The 13,030-nt window shown below is 47.0% G+C and overlaps 1 protein-coding gene across 3 annotated transcripts in view; it reads right to left on the bottom strand.

Annotated features, from left to right (window-relative positions):
- ASTN2 (astrotactin 2) overlaps positions 1–13,030 on the bottom strand; it is a 1,032,871-nt gene that overhangs the window by 665,401 nt on the left and 354,440 nt on the right. For all 3 annotated transcript variants that reach the window (XM_042242803.2, XM_027964073.3, XM_060410801.1), the window contains one exon: positions 12,483–12,590. In XM_042242803.2, coding sequence (XP_042098737.1) covers positions 12,483–12,590 — 108 coding nt within the window. The remainder of the gene's footprint in view (positions 1–12,482; positions 12,591–13,030) is intronic.

The following is a 13,030-nucleotide window of genomic DNA, read 5'->3' as shown; positions in this document are numbered from 1 at the left end:
TCTCTCGTCCCCTTTTCCTCCTGCCCCCAATCCCTCCCAGCATCAGAGTCTTTTCCAATAAGTCAACTCTTTGCGTGAGGTGGCCAAAGTACCAGAGTTTCAGCTTTAGCATCATTTCTTCCAAAGAACACCTAGGACTGATCTCCTTTAGAATGGACTGGTTGGATCTTCTTGCAGTCCAAAGGACTCTCCAACACCACAGATCAAAAGCATCATTTCTTCAGCACTCAGCTTTCTTGAGAGTCCAACTCTCACATCCATACATGACCACTGGAAAAACCACAGCCTTGACTAGACGAACCTTTGTTGGCAAAGCAATGTCTCTGCTTTATGCTATCTCTGCTAATATGCTATCTAGGTTGGTCATAACTTTCCTTCCAAGGAGTAAGTGTCTTTTAATTTCATGGCTGCAATCACCATCTGCAGTGATTTTGGAGCCCCTCAAAATAAAGTCAACCACTGTTTCCACTGTTTCCCCATCTATTTGCCATGACTTGATGGGACCGGATGCCATGATCTTAGTTTTCTGAATGTTGAGCTTTAAGCCAACATTTTCACTCTCCTCTTTTACTTTCATCAAGAGGCTTTTTAGTTCCTCTTCACTTTCTGCCATAAGTGTAGTGTCATTTATATATCTAAGGTTTTTGATATTTCTCCCTGCAATATTGATTCCAGCTTGCGCTTCTTCCAGCCCAGCATTTCTTATTATATACTCTGCATATAAGTTAAATAAGCAGGGTGACAATATACAGCCTTGATGTACTCCTTTTCCTGTTTGGAACTAGTCTGTTGTTCCATGTCCAGTTCTAACTGTTGCTTTCTGACCTGCTTACAGGTTTCTCAAGAGGCAGGTTGATCTGAGTCAATTCACCCTTCCCAGCCTTGTTCAAATTATCTTCATTCATATTCCTTGTACTCTAGTGACATAGGGCTTCCCTGGCAGCTCAGATGGTAAAGAATCTGCCTTCAATGCAAGAGAAATGGCTTCAATCTCTGGGTCAGAAAGATCCCCTGGAGAAGGGAATGGAAACCCACTCCAGTATTCTTGCCTAGAGAATCTCATGGACAGAGGAGCCTGGCGGGCTACAGTCCATGGGGTCACAAATAGTTGGACACAGCTGAGCAAGTAACACTTTCACTAGTGACACATGACTCTGTCAGATTACCATGCAAATCCTGTAAAGTGGGATTCTCACCTCCATTTTATTTATTTTAATTAAAAAATTTTTTTTGGCCTCACCATGTGGCATGTGGAATCTTAGTCCCCTGACCTGGGATTGAACCCATGTCTCTTGCAGTAGAATTTCAGTCTTAATCCCTGAACTGTGAGGGAAGTCCCCTCATCTTCATTGTTTAGAAAAAGAAATTGAAACCTGGAAAGTAAGCTAACTTGTCCAAGGTCACCTAAACTAACAGTCAGGGCTACATAAGGTTGTGCATACACGCATCTCATAGCACGCTGGGCACACAGAGAGCAGTCACAGCCAGTGGTTTCAGCTCTATATCCGGGAAAGGGTTTGCAGGGGAGGAGAACGCTCGCCGGCCACAAGACTGCAAAGGAAGTGAAAGACAGAGTCTCACGCCTGGGTGGGAAGCAGGGAGGCACAATCCCTCAGCAGAAGGAAAAGGGGTTGGAGGGGGGATCCTGCTGAGTCCAGCTGAAAAACAAGAAAGCGAGGGAGACTGATTATTCCTTCTCGCCAGTGTAAGCAACTAAAATGACATGTTTGCTTTATCGCCTTTGGTCTCCCATTTGATTCCTGACAGCCGCCTCCCTCCCTTGGACGCCAGGCAGTCAGGTGCTGAGCTGGCTGGCATTGCTAAGGAGGAGGAGAAAGAAGAACAATTTGAACAGTATTTCAGGGACCGTCATGAGCTTGGGGAGGGAGTTTTTGAAGCTGTCTGGCTCCCTCCACGCATTCAAGGAACCCTTGTTTGCCAAGCCCGTTTGATGTCTGCAGGTTGCAGACAGGTAGTCTGGGAGGGATCTTTAAGAGTGAAAACAATGGCAACAAAAAACCAACGTCTGTTTTCTCTGAGGTTTGAGGGAAGGGAGAGAAGAGAGACATTAGATGGGGCTTTATGAGCCTATAACAATTTCTGAATGCATACTTTTCTCTCATATCTTGTCAAATAGGGCCAAATGCAGGCATAGATCAAAGCTAGGTTTCTGCATTTTACTGTTCTTTCAGTAAGAAAAATCCAAGCTCCCGATCTCATTTCTTCATGAGAGAAACCAGAATATCTCTAGAAAGCCTGCAGAGCCTGCTGGAACCTTCTGGAGGAAGGTATCTATCTACCACAGACCACAAATAGCTAACTGCCCGGGCAGGAGCTGGGCTTCCCCGGTGGCTCAGAGGTAAAGAACCCGCCTGCCAATGCAGGAGCCACAGGAGATACAGGTTCAATCCCTGGGTTGGGAAGATTCCCCTGGAGGAAGGCACGGCAGCCCACTCCAGTATTCTTGCCCAGAGAATCCCATGGACAGAGGAGCCTGGTGGGCTACAGTCCATAGGGTCACAAAGAGTCAGACACGATTGAAGTGACTGAGCCTGCACACAGAGGGCAAGAGTTATGACAAGAGGGAAAGAGTTTAAAACTCTGTAAGATTCTCCTAGAGGCTGATACTACGGTATGGTGACACCAGATTGGAGGAGCAAGTGGAATGAGGCTCAAGACTCCATCCGGTAACTGACTGACTCTATGACCTTGGAGAAATTCCTCTGCCGGGTTTACTGTCAATTTTTTGCATATGAAAACAAGGACAGTAAAAGATCACAGAGAATGATTGGTGAATATGCAACAGACCTGGCAAAAAAGCGACAATAAATGGTCCCTCTAAGTTGCCATTCGTCTTAGAACTGGGAGTCAAGCTCCTGGCATGGGAAAAGTGGGAGGTAATGCCAGAATAAGAACAGGCATGGAGTATTAGCTAATATGTCAGGGGAACTGTACATTGTTTTTTTCTCAAATCTGGCCAAAAATTAGAATTGAAAGAGAATTTTATACCAGATCCCTTGGCCAGATATTCCCATATAATGTGTCTGAGATAAGTATTTAGAACTAGTTTTTTTTGTTTTAATTTTTCCAAGTGATTCTGAGGTTTAATTAGGTCAGAGAAATACCCTGCCTCTGACAGCCTTTCTGAACCACATAGCTGAGGACACCTGATCCACTGTCGGCTCTGACCTGACCCAGATCCTAGGACACAGCGGTCCTTCAAGCGGGTAGCACCAGAGTCTCCATCCTCCTACGCAGTCCCTAAATATCCAGCCCACCCAGCTGACCTTGTCTTCTGTTTCTGAAGAGAGATGCTCTGAGTCCAAATTTGCTTTGTCCCAGATCTAGTGCTCTGTCCTCTGGGAAAGATTCTGGATTGCTCAGACTATTTCTAGAAGAAAAATTCTTTGCCCTCTCGTTTGTATCATATTAATAGCTTATTTCTTACTTATTTAACAATGGGCTCTGAAGAGGAAAGGGAGGCTTGCATTGCACTGCTTATCAATGCCCATGGTATGAATACTTCTTCCACAGTTGCTTATAAGCTACTAATGCGACATTGCTCACAGCAGAGCTGGAAATGATGAGTAATACTGGCTCTCACAGCTGCTATGGGTTGCAGCCAGCCAGCACAGCACTGGAAGATCTCTTGGTCACATACTTTTTCCTCCATGATCAGATAACAGGACTCCCAGTGACGGCGGTGCCCTGGGAGGGTTGGTCCTCATGGTGGCTGCCTCTACCCACAGCCCCCCCACCGGATACTGCAGTCACTTTTCAGTGTGCGAGCTACTGCCGACCATCCCTGTTTTTGGTCCTAGTTCCTCCCGGGCTAATGCTCTCTGGAGGGTTACAGAGTTTACGCCAGGACGTTCTCAAGGGTCTGATCAGGCTTGCAGCACCAGCACAGAGATGGGAACCTACCTGCCTCCTTAGTAGAGGCCCAGCCCAGGCACTGTGGGGTACACTCTGCACGCGCATTATCTGAACCATACATGACCGGAGCAGATTCTGAGATAGAAGAACTTAAATCCAAACATCAGCTCCCCTTCCCTGGTGGTAATCGCAAGTGAAGGGACCTCTCTAAGTCCCAGTTTCCATAGCTGAAAAACCAGAGGTAGGAACAATCCCTTCCCAGGAACGGCCCTGGCATCCCCATGGTTAGGACTCTGCACTTCTGTGACAAGGGGACATGGGTTTGATTTCTGGTTGGGGAACTTGAGATCCCACCAGCAGTTTGGTATGGGTCCCTTGGGACTTCCTTGGCAGTCCAGTAGTTAAGAACCGTTATCCCCTTGCAACATAGGGGACGTGGGTTCGGTCCCTGGTGGAGGAACTAAGATCCCACGTGCCCTAGAGCGACTAAGCCCGTTCGCAGAACCTACTGAGCTCCAGTACTCTGGAGTCCTTGCCCCACAACTCGAGAGCCTGCGTGCCACAAAGGCAGGCCTCACCTGGTCCAGCAAGGCCTTGACGAAGCCAAACACACAGACACACTCCCTGCCTGTGATATTACTTGGAATTCTATAAGATGGTTCATACAAAGAGCACAGCCACGCACAGAGAGCACTCAGTCAATCAAGCATGGCTTGGCTTGGCTTTTCCTCTTTCTCCCTCCTTGTGCCTTTGTTTCCATCGTGACTGGTGTTACTGAGAACTCAGAGGGCATCAAGTTCTACCTCACTGATTGACAGATAGGAAATTGAGGTCCAGAGCCTTGCTCAGTCCTCAGAATCAAACAAGGGTGCACCCAGGATTGGAGGCCAAGGTCTAAGCCCTCCAGTAGCTTCACTGTATTCTCTTGCGTGGCTCCTCCTCCTCTGTTCCTGCCTCCCCCCTTTTCTCACAAGCTCACGGGTGCTACTTCTCCCTGGCACTCCACCCTGTCCTAACCTACCTGCTTTCCCTCTGCCCAGGTCCACACCCTAGGATGACGGATAAACCCACCAAGAGCTCTGATGCTTTCCTCTCTGGGGCTTCCATCTAATCCTTTGTCTTAAGCTTCAGTCATTCTGTCCTTAGTAGAGGTCCCTGTTGGTAGGGAGAGTAGGACAGTTGGACAGAGGAGGTTGACAGAAATAAGGACCCTGGAGCCTTGCTTCTCCAAGGCACCCCCACATGCACCCGAGATCCCAGGACCATCTGTTCCACTCCCGCTCCACAGCCTGGGTTCGTAGCACTCTTCCCAGGTTACTCTAGCTACAAAGGCTCACAGGATGATTAAACACCAACCGCCCTGTCTTTAGTGTTTACTCCTTTCCGAGCAGCAGGTCCTAGAGGTGTAACTGCAGGCTGGAAGAGGACACCCTGCAGATGTCCCAGGGAAAGAGGCTGTCTTTAGCAAGGGACAAGGGTAGGAAGGAAGAAAATCATGTCACAACATCCCAAGAGGCCAGGCCCACCAAGTCTACGTTCTAACCTAAAATGTTCTTTTTCCCACCTAGAAGCAAGACCAACGTGCAGACCAACACATTGGGAAAAGGCCATGGAGCTGTGCCTAGCTCAAGCCACTCATTTGCTGTGCTTAACTGATTGCCATTCAGTGAACACTGATCATGTGGTAGGTATGCTCTGCTAAGCATGCCCTTGGCAGACTTGACTTCCTTCAGGCCCTGCAGAAAGCCAAAGGAAGAGTAGAAGGACCAATCCCAGACTTGTCTTCCTTTGCCCAGGGGAAACCAAGGCTCGGAGAAGGAAAGTGACCAGCCTAAGCCACACAGCTAGGGAACAGCAGAGCGAGGATCTGGACCCCGAGTGCTGATTCTGAAACCCTGTGAGGTGGTGAGAAACGCTGGGTGAAGGATGGGATAGGCGCCCCAATGGTCAGGGCACGGCCCCTGCTTATTTCCCCAGCCCAGCCGCCATAAGTCTCAAATCCACAGTCTTCACTCTATCCAGCGACTGGCATCTCTCTCATTCCCAGCCCCAGGGCACCATGCGCCTCTGCTCTCATACTCAGCAGGTACCATGCTGTTGACGTTCAGCTTTCACTCTGCTGAGTTCCCATTTCCTGGAGTCTCTGTTCTATCTGGGCATTCTCAGATTATACTTCAGAACAGTCTCCTTCCCTCAATCCCCAAAGGCCTCCTTTTCTGTAGATATGGCTTGAACTTTCCCTTACCTGTCCACTTACTTTAAAACATGATTCAACTGTGTGTGTGTGTCTGTGTGTGTGTGTGTGTGTTGGCAGGGGAAAATCAAAATGAAAAAAATTTACACATCAGACTTCCTTGACTGTCCAAGGCTTAAGACTCTGGGCTTCGAATGCAGGGGGCGCAGGTTCGATTCCTGGTCGGGGAACAAAGATCCCACAGGCCGCGCTCTGCGGTCAAAAAATATAAAAGGAAAAGTAACTCACACATTTATACAAAGCTTTGCTTACAATTCAAGAGTTCTTATCACTACAGAAAAGCTCAGCTTAAGGACCATCAAATTAAACCAAGAAACTAAAACCAAAAAAAGGCAAAACCAGGGAGCATTCACGTCCTGTTCTCTTTGCTGGGGAACTAAGCACCGAGGCTTAGCGCGAAGTGCATGCGGTTGGGTGCGAGATAACCTGGGTTTCTAGAACTGGCTGAGCACCGAAGAACGAGAAAGACTTGCCCAAGGCCCCATGGCCACCTGCGCAGAACTGGGCTGGGAGGTCCTTGCCGGGCGCTTGCACTGCTGGAATCAGCGGCAGCTTGCTGCTGTGTCTCCTGCTCAGCACTGTGCCTGCGGCTGGACGCACCATCTGCGCTTCTCATCTGGACCTTCAGTTATACACCCGCTTACCCTCATCAGCGTCACTCCTCTTTGGGAGCTGCATCCCCCTCCCCAGGAGGTTACAGCTACCTTGGGGCTGGGAGCCCAGGTCCTGTTGCCCAGAAACATGCTTAGTCCAGTTGTTCAATCCCTAAATGTAGGTTACAGTAGAATGAGCTTCGGACTCGATGACAGGAGTTATAAATATCCTCATTTCACAAAACTTAGGAAAACCAAGGCCCCAAGAGGGCACTTGCTGGCCAAGGGGTCACTGAGTGAGCGGGTGGCAGGGCTGCAGACTTCACTACCCATCTCCTGACAGTGAGTCTAGCATCCTCTGCTAGGGCCATCTCTCCTTAATTAAGGTGCAATTCAGACAAGCGGGAAGCTACCACATCCAACCCACCTCATTAGTCAATGCTATCAAACACCTAAGCAAGTGATGGACTGATTGGTTATTTACGAGACCCAACGTGGAACTCTGCTTGACAAAGTGACTCCCTTAGGCAGCAAGAACATGTACGGCATGAGATCAGATTCCTTTCACAAAACATTGTGGGACTGCCCTCCTGCTTCCTGGACCAGTCCTACAGGTTACCTGTATGATGGGGATGTTTAGGGTAGGGGGTCAGCAAACTGGAAGGTCACTGGTGAAATCTGAACCAGCATCCGTTTTTGGAAAGAAAGTCTGATTAGGACACACGTACGTTTATTCCTTTACTCTCTGTGGCAGCTTTCAAGGTGCAGCGGTAGCGTTACGTAGTTCCAATGGCGACTGTATGTTCTGCAAAGCTCAACATGTGCGGTGCTTCACCATTTACAGATAAAGGTTGCTGACTCTTGATCCAGGAAACCCCACCATCTAATATGTTTATATTTTGATATAATATGAGCTCCGTGAGGGCAGGGCTTTTAAACATTGTTTGATTTCTGTCAGTGGCCTAGAACATGGTCAGACATGTGGTCGGTGCTTGACAAATAGCTGAGAGATTGTGGGGCGGGGAAGAAAGCAGGGAGAAAGGCTTCGCTAGAAAATGTTGGAAAAAGGAAGGGAGAGGCTAGAAGAGGTAGTAAGTAGAGAGAAGGCAAACAGTGGAGACACAGAAGAGAACAAAAAACAGGATGGACAATGTAGGGGAAAAACCATTACAATATTGTAAAGTAATTAGCCTCCCATTAAAATAATTAATTTAAAAAAAGACAGAGGAATGAGAAGAATGCAGTGAAAGATGACGGAGGAAAGAAGAGAGGAAAGAGGAGAGGAAAATAGAAGAGAGATGAAAACCAACAAGCAAACAGATCCAGAATACAGACGAGGAGGAGGAGGAGGAAGATGGGGTGGAACCAGAGCAGGTGCCAGAGGCGGGCCGTCAAAAACAGCAGGGAGGACAGGGACGGAGCAGCGTCGCCACTGACAGGGCAGGAGGGCCGGGCAGGAAGGTACGTGTGTGTTTGGGGGGGCTGTGGGCAGTGCATCACAGCCCTGGCATTCTCGCCATCCAGGAGACACAGCCCAGTCTCTGGAGGGTATGGAGCCCCTGGGCCATATTCTTTATCTCAAGTCCTGTGGCTTGCCTTTGATGTTCTTTTTGAACTCTGATTTACCAGGGACACACTCAATGAAAGATGTCTTCACAATTAGCTGTAAATAGCCCCATTTTTTGGAGAAGACTCATTGGCTTCCCCGGCCCTAATTCTGGCTGTCATACTGGGGGAGGGAGAAGATGTCAAGAATCATCCATCAACAGCTTCTAAATCTCCACTGCAGCAGATTCCAGAGGGCTGAGGCATGGAAAGAGGGAGAGCTAAGTGCATTCTAGTGTCTGCAGAGTTCGAGATACGACCCCAGGTGCTGTGTCAAGGCAGACACTCCCCTTAGAGGGCCTTTTCAGTGAAAGGCACCAGGGGTAAGGAGATAGAGAAAATGACAGCGAGAACTTCATGGACATTGATAACGCCCACCTTTCATGGCTAAACACTCCACTGCATCTGTGTGTGTATGCGCACACACACACACACACACACACACACACACAATGCACCTTTATCCTCTCCTCTGCTGACAGACATTTACTTTGCTTCCATGTCACGGCTATCGTAAATAGTGCTGAGATGAACACTGGGGTACACTTATCTTTTCAGATTATAGTTTTCTCCAGATATATGCTCAGCAGGGGGATGGCTGGATCACAAATTGCTAGTCCCTCAGTCGTGTCTGACTCTTAGATCCTATGGATGGTAGCCTGCCAGATTCCTCTGCTCGTGGGATTCTCCAGGCTGGATTATATGATAGTCCTATTCTTAGTAGGAGGGATAAATTCAGAGATTGGGGTTGACATATACACCCTACTATATGCAACACAGACTAATAATAAGAACCTACTAGATAGCACAGAGAATTCTACTTAATTCTCTGTACTGACCCACATGGGAATAGCATCTGAAAAAAGAGTGGATATATGTATTTACATAGAATTCATTTTGCTGAACACCTGAAGCTAATACAGCACTGTAAATCAACTATATGCCAGTAAGAATTAAAACAAACAAAAAATAATGCCTAAGCAAAATGGCTGTCTGAGGAGGCCTTACAAATAAATAGCTGTGAAAAGAACAGAAGTGAAAAGCAAAGGAGAAAAGGAAAGATATACCCATTTGAATACAGAGTTACAAAGAATACCAAGGAGACATAAGAGAGCCTTGGTCAGCGATCAATACAAAGAAATAGAGGAAAACAACAGAATGGGAAAGACTAGAAAACTCTTCAAGAAAATTAGAGATAACAAGGGAACATTTCATGCAAAGATGGGTATAATAAAGGACAGAAATGGTATGGACCTAACAGAAGCAGAAGAGATTAAGAAGAGGTGGCAGGCATATACAGAAGAGCTATACAAAAGAAATCCTCATGACCCAGATAGTCACTATGGTGTGATCACTCACCTAGAGCCAGACATCCTGGAATGTGAAGTCAAGTGGGCCTTAGAAAGCATCACTATGAACAAAGCTAGTGGAGGTGATGGAATTCTAGTTGAGCTATTTCAAATCCTAAAGGATGATGCTATGAAAGTGCTGCACTCAATATGTCAGCAAATTTGGAAAGCTCAGCAGTGGCCACAGGACTGGAAAAGGTCAGTTTTCATTCCAATCCCAAAGAAAGGCAATGCCAAAGAATGCTCAAACTACTGCACAATTGCACTCATCTCACACGCTAGTAAAGTAATGCTCAAAATTCTCCAAGCCAGGCTTCAGAAATAGGTGAACTGTGAACTTCCAGATGTTCAAGCTGGTTTTAGAAAAGACAGAGGAACCAGAGATCAAATTGCCAACACCCGCTGGATCATCGAAAAAGCAAGAGAGTTCCAGAAAAACATCTATTTCTGCTTTATTGACTATGTCAAAGCCTTTGACTGTGTGGATCACAATAAACTGGACAATTCTGAAAGAGATGGGAATACCAGACCACCTGACCTGCCTCTTGAGAAACCTGTATGCAGGTCAGGAAGCAACAGTTAGAAGTGGACATGGAACAACAGACTGGTTCCAAATAGGAAAAGGAGTACGTCAAGGCTGTATATTGTCACCCTACTTATTTAACTTCTATGCAGAGTACATCACAAGAAACGCTGGGCTGGAAGAAGCACAAGCTGGAATCAAGACTGTGGGAGAAATATCAATAACCTCAGATATGAAGATGATACCACCCTTAAGGCAAAAAGTGAAGAAGAACTAAAGAACCTCTTGATCAAAGTGAAAGTGGAGACTGAAAAAGTTCGCCTAAAGCTCAACATTCAGAAAACGAAGATTATGGCATCCGGTCCCATCACGTCATGGGAAATAGATGGGAAACAGTGGAAACAGTGGTTGACTTTATTTTTCTGGGCTCCAAAATCACTGCAGATGGTGACTGCAGCTATGAAATTAAAATATTCTTACTCCTTGGAAGGAAAGTTATGACCAGCCTAGACAGCATATTAAAAAGCAGAGATGTTACTTTTTCAACAAAGGTCCATCTAGTCAAGGCTATGGTTTTTCCAGTAGTCATGTACGAATGTGAGAGTTGGACTGTGAAGAAAGCTGAGTGCCGAAGAATTGATACTTTTGAACTGTGGTGTTGGAGAAGACTCTTGAGAGTCCCTTGGACTGCAAGGCGATCCAACCAGTCCATCCTAAAGGAGATCAGTCCTGTGTGATCATTGGAAGGACTGATGCTGAAGCTGAAACTCCAATACTTTGGCCACCTGATGTGAAAAGCTGGCTCACTTGAAAATTCCGACCCTGATGCTGGGGAAGATTGAAGGCAGGAGGAGAAGGGGATGACAGAGGATGACATGGTTGGATGGCATCACTGACTCAATGGATGTGAGTTTGGGTAGACTCCGGGAGTTGGTGATGGACAGGGAGGCCTGGTGTACTGCAGTTCATGGGATCGCAAAGAGTCGGACACAACTGAGCGGCTGAAATGAACTGAACTATTTTCCCTTAGCACATACCGGGCACCATGATACTTTTTTAATGCAACAGAAGAAAATTCATCTCCAAATCTATGAGGCAGTTCCAAGGCCCATTACACAGAGGAGAAAACTGAGGGATACGATAGGTAGGTAACTTGCCCAAGGCTCAAGGCACCCAGAGAACCAACATGATCTGTGCCCTCTGACTGTCCATCATGCATGGACGGAATCCTTTTATGCAATTGGGGGACTCGGGAGTATAGATGGCCACATACCTAGATTAGCTGCCGTCATGTTCACGAGGGAACCTCTATTCTCTCCAGGGCGTGGTGCAAGCTCATGGACATGCCCTTAATCACTTGCTGGGAATACATGCTTGCACCCTAAATTCCCTCCAAGGTTACAATCTTGAACTTGTTACTTTGTTGTCCTTAAAAAGCACTCATGATTGAGGAATTATATTCCCAGCTGACGGCCTGAGATGTGCTCTATTTCAGAGCATATTTTACCACAGTGAGCCGTGGGTGGACCTCAGAGGACATCTTACCACAGTGAAATCTGCACATCTCACACACAGTGAGAGCACACGTTAGCACACTGAGCCGTGGACCTCAGCCACGGTCTTAGCCCTGTAACAGGGTCCTGCCTCAGCATTTTCATGTCTTCTTACATTGAGTGTCATCGTGAGAAAAAAATTATGCATTCAAGCATCAATACCGATTCTCTCTGTAGAAAACACAAAACATTGTCTAGAGAGTCCCAGGGAGTCCTGTTTACAGGAACCAACAGGAGAACTCCGTCTGGTTTCTATATCAGGTAAATAGGATCTCCGGGCCAATGCTGGTTTTACCCGCTTAGACTCTGTGCATTTTACTGCTGAGCATGTTTCATTTTGCACTTTGGTTGCTAAGAATCTCCGAGTTAAGCTGTCAGCCCCTTCTTAGAATACACAGCACAGCACGGCACGGATTACCGTGCATACATCTAAGCTGAGTTTGAACCATTTTCCTTACTCTGATTTTCCTTTCAATTTGATTTTTTATTGTGATGGATTAAAAAAATGCATAAACTTACAAAACCATCTCTGAATCCTCTGAGAAATAGGGCAAGACAGAGAGAAATAGAGAATGCATAGACAGGGTATCGGACACCAGGTTCAGGGTTAACTGGACCAGGACCAGGCTGAAGAAGAAGATTTAGAGTCTGTCATGAAGCACAAAAGCTGCTTCCCAGATTTCCCTCCTACAAACCCTGGTTTGGGAACCTTCTCCCGGATTCTGTTACCTTTGCTGCGGCGACGGCTGCGGTACTGCTCCGTGTAGAATGTCAGCTGCGTTTCATCGTCTGCCTCTGACCCGGACGTCCCCTTGGTTCTCCCAAAGCTGATGCCCCCTGTGCAAGAAGCACCATCCATCAGTCACTGCAGGCCTCCAGAAGCTTGTGAAATCCCCCATCCATCCCAAAGACCAGCAACCCCACCCCCAAGTGACCCAGGAGTTGGCATGATTTATGGAAGGAGTTCAGGCTCTGCAGCGATGCGGGCCTGGGTTCTCACCACAGCTTGGCAGCCTTGGGGCTGTATGACCTTGAGGAGATGTGTCCCTTTTCTGAGTCCTGGGTCCTTTCTTTCTAAAGTAGGGGAAAAGTTATTAATCTTGTGGGGCTGCTTTGAAGATGAAAGGAGGTTACAATGGGTAAACTCCCTGGTCCTAGGTGAGGACCAAGTAATTGATAGGTGCACTCACTGTTGCTTTCTATGATGGATCTGCCTCTAAAAAACCATTCCAGGTGACTTAATTTCACACACACATTTCAGTCCAGTGCTTACTCTA

The sequence above is a fragment of the Ovis aries genome, chromosome 2 (genome assembly GCF_016772045.2).
Source record: "Ovis aries strain OAR_USU_Benz2616 breed Rambouillet chromosome 2, ARS-UI_Ramb_v3.0, whole genome shotgun sequence".
Lineage (NCBI taxonomy): Eukaryota > Metazoa > Chordata > Mammalia > Artiodactyla > Bovidae > Ovis > Ovis aries.
The sequence above is the reverse complement of the archived record's forward strand: the minus strand, read 5'-3'. Positions and strand labels throughout refer to the sequence as shown.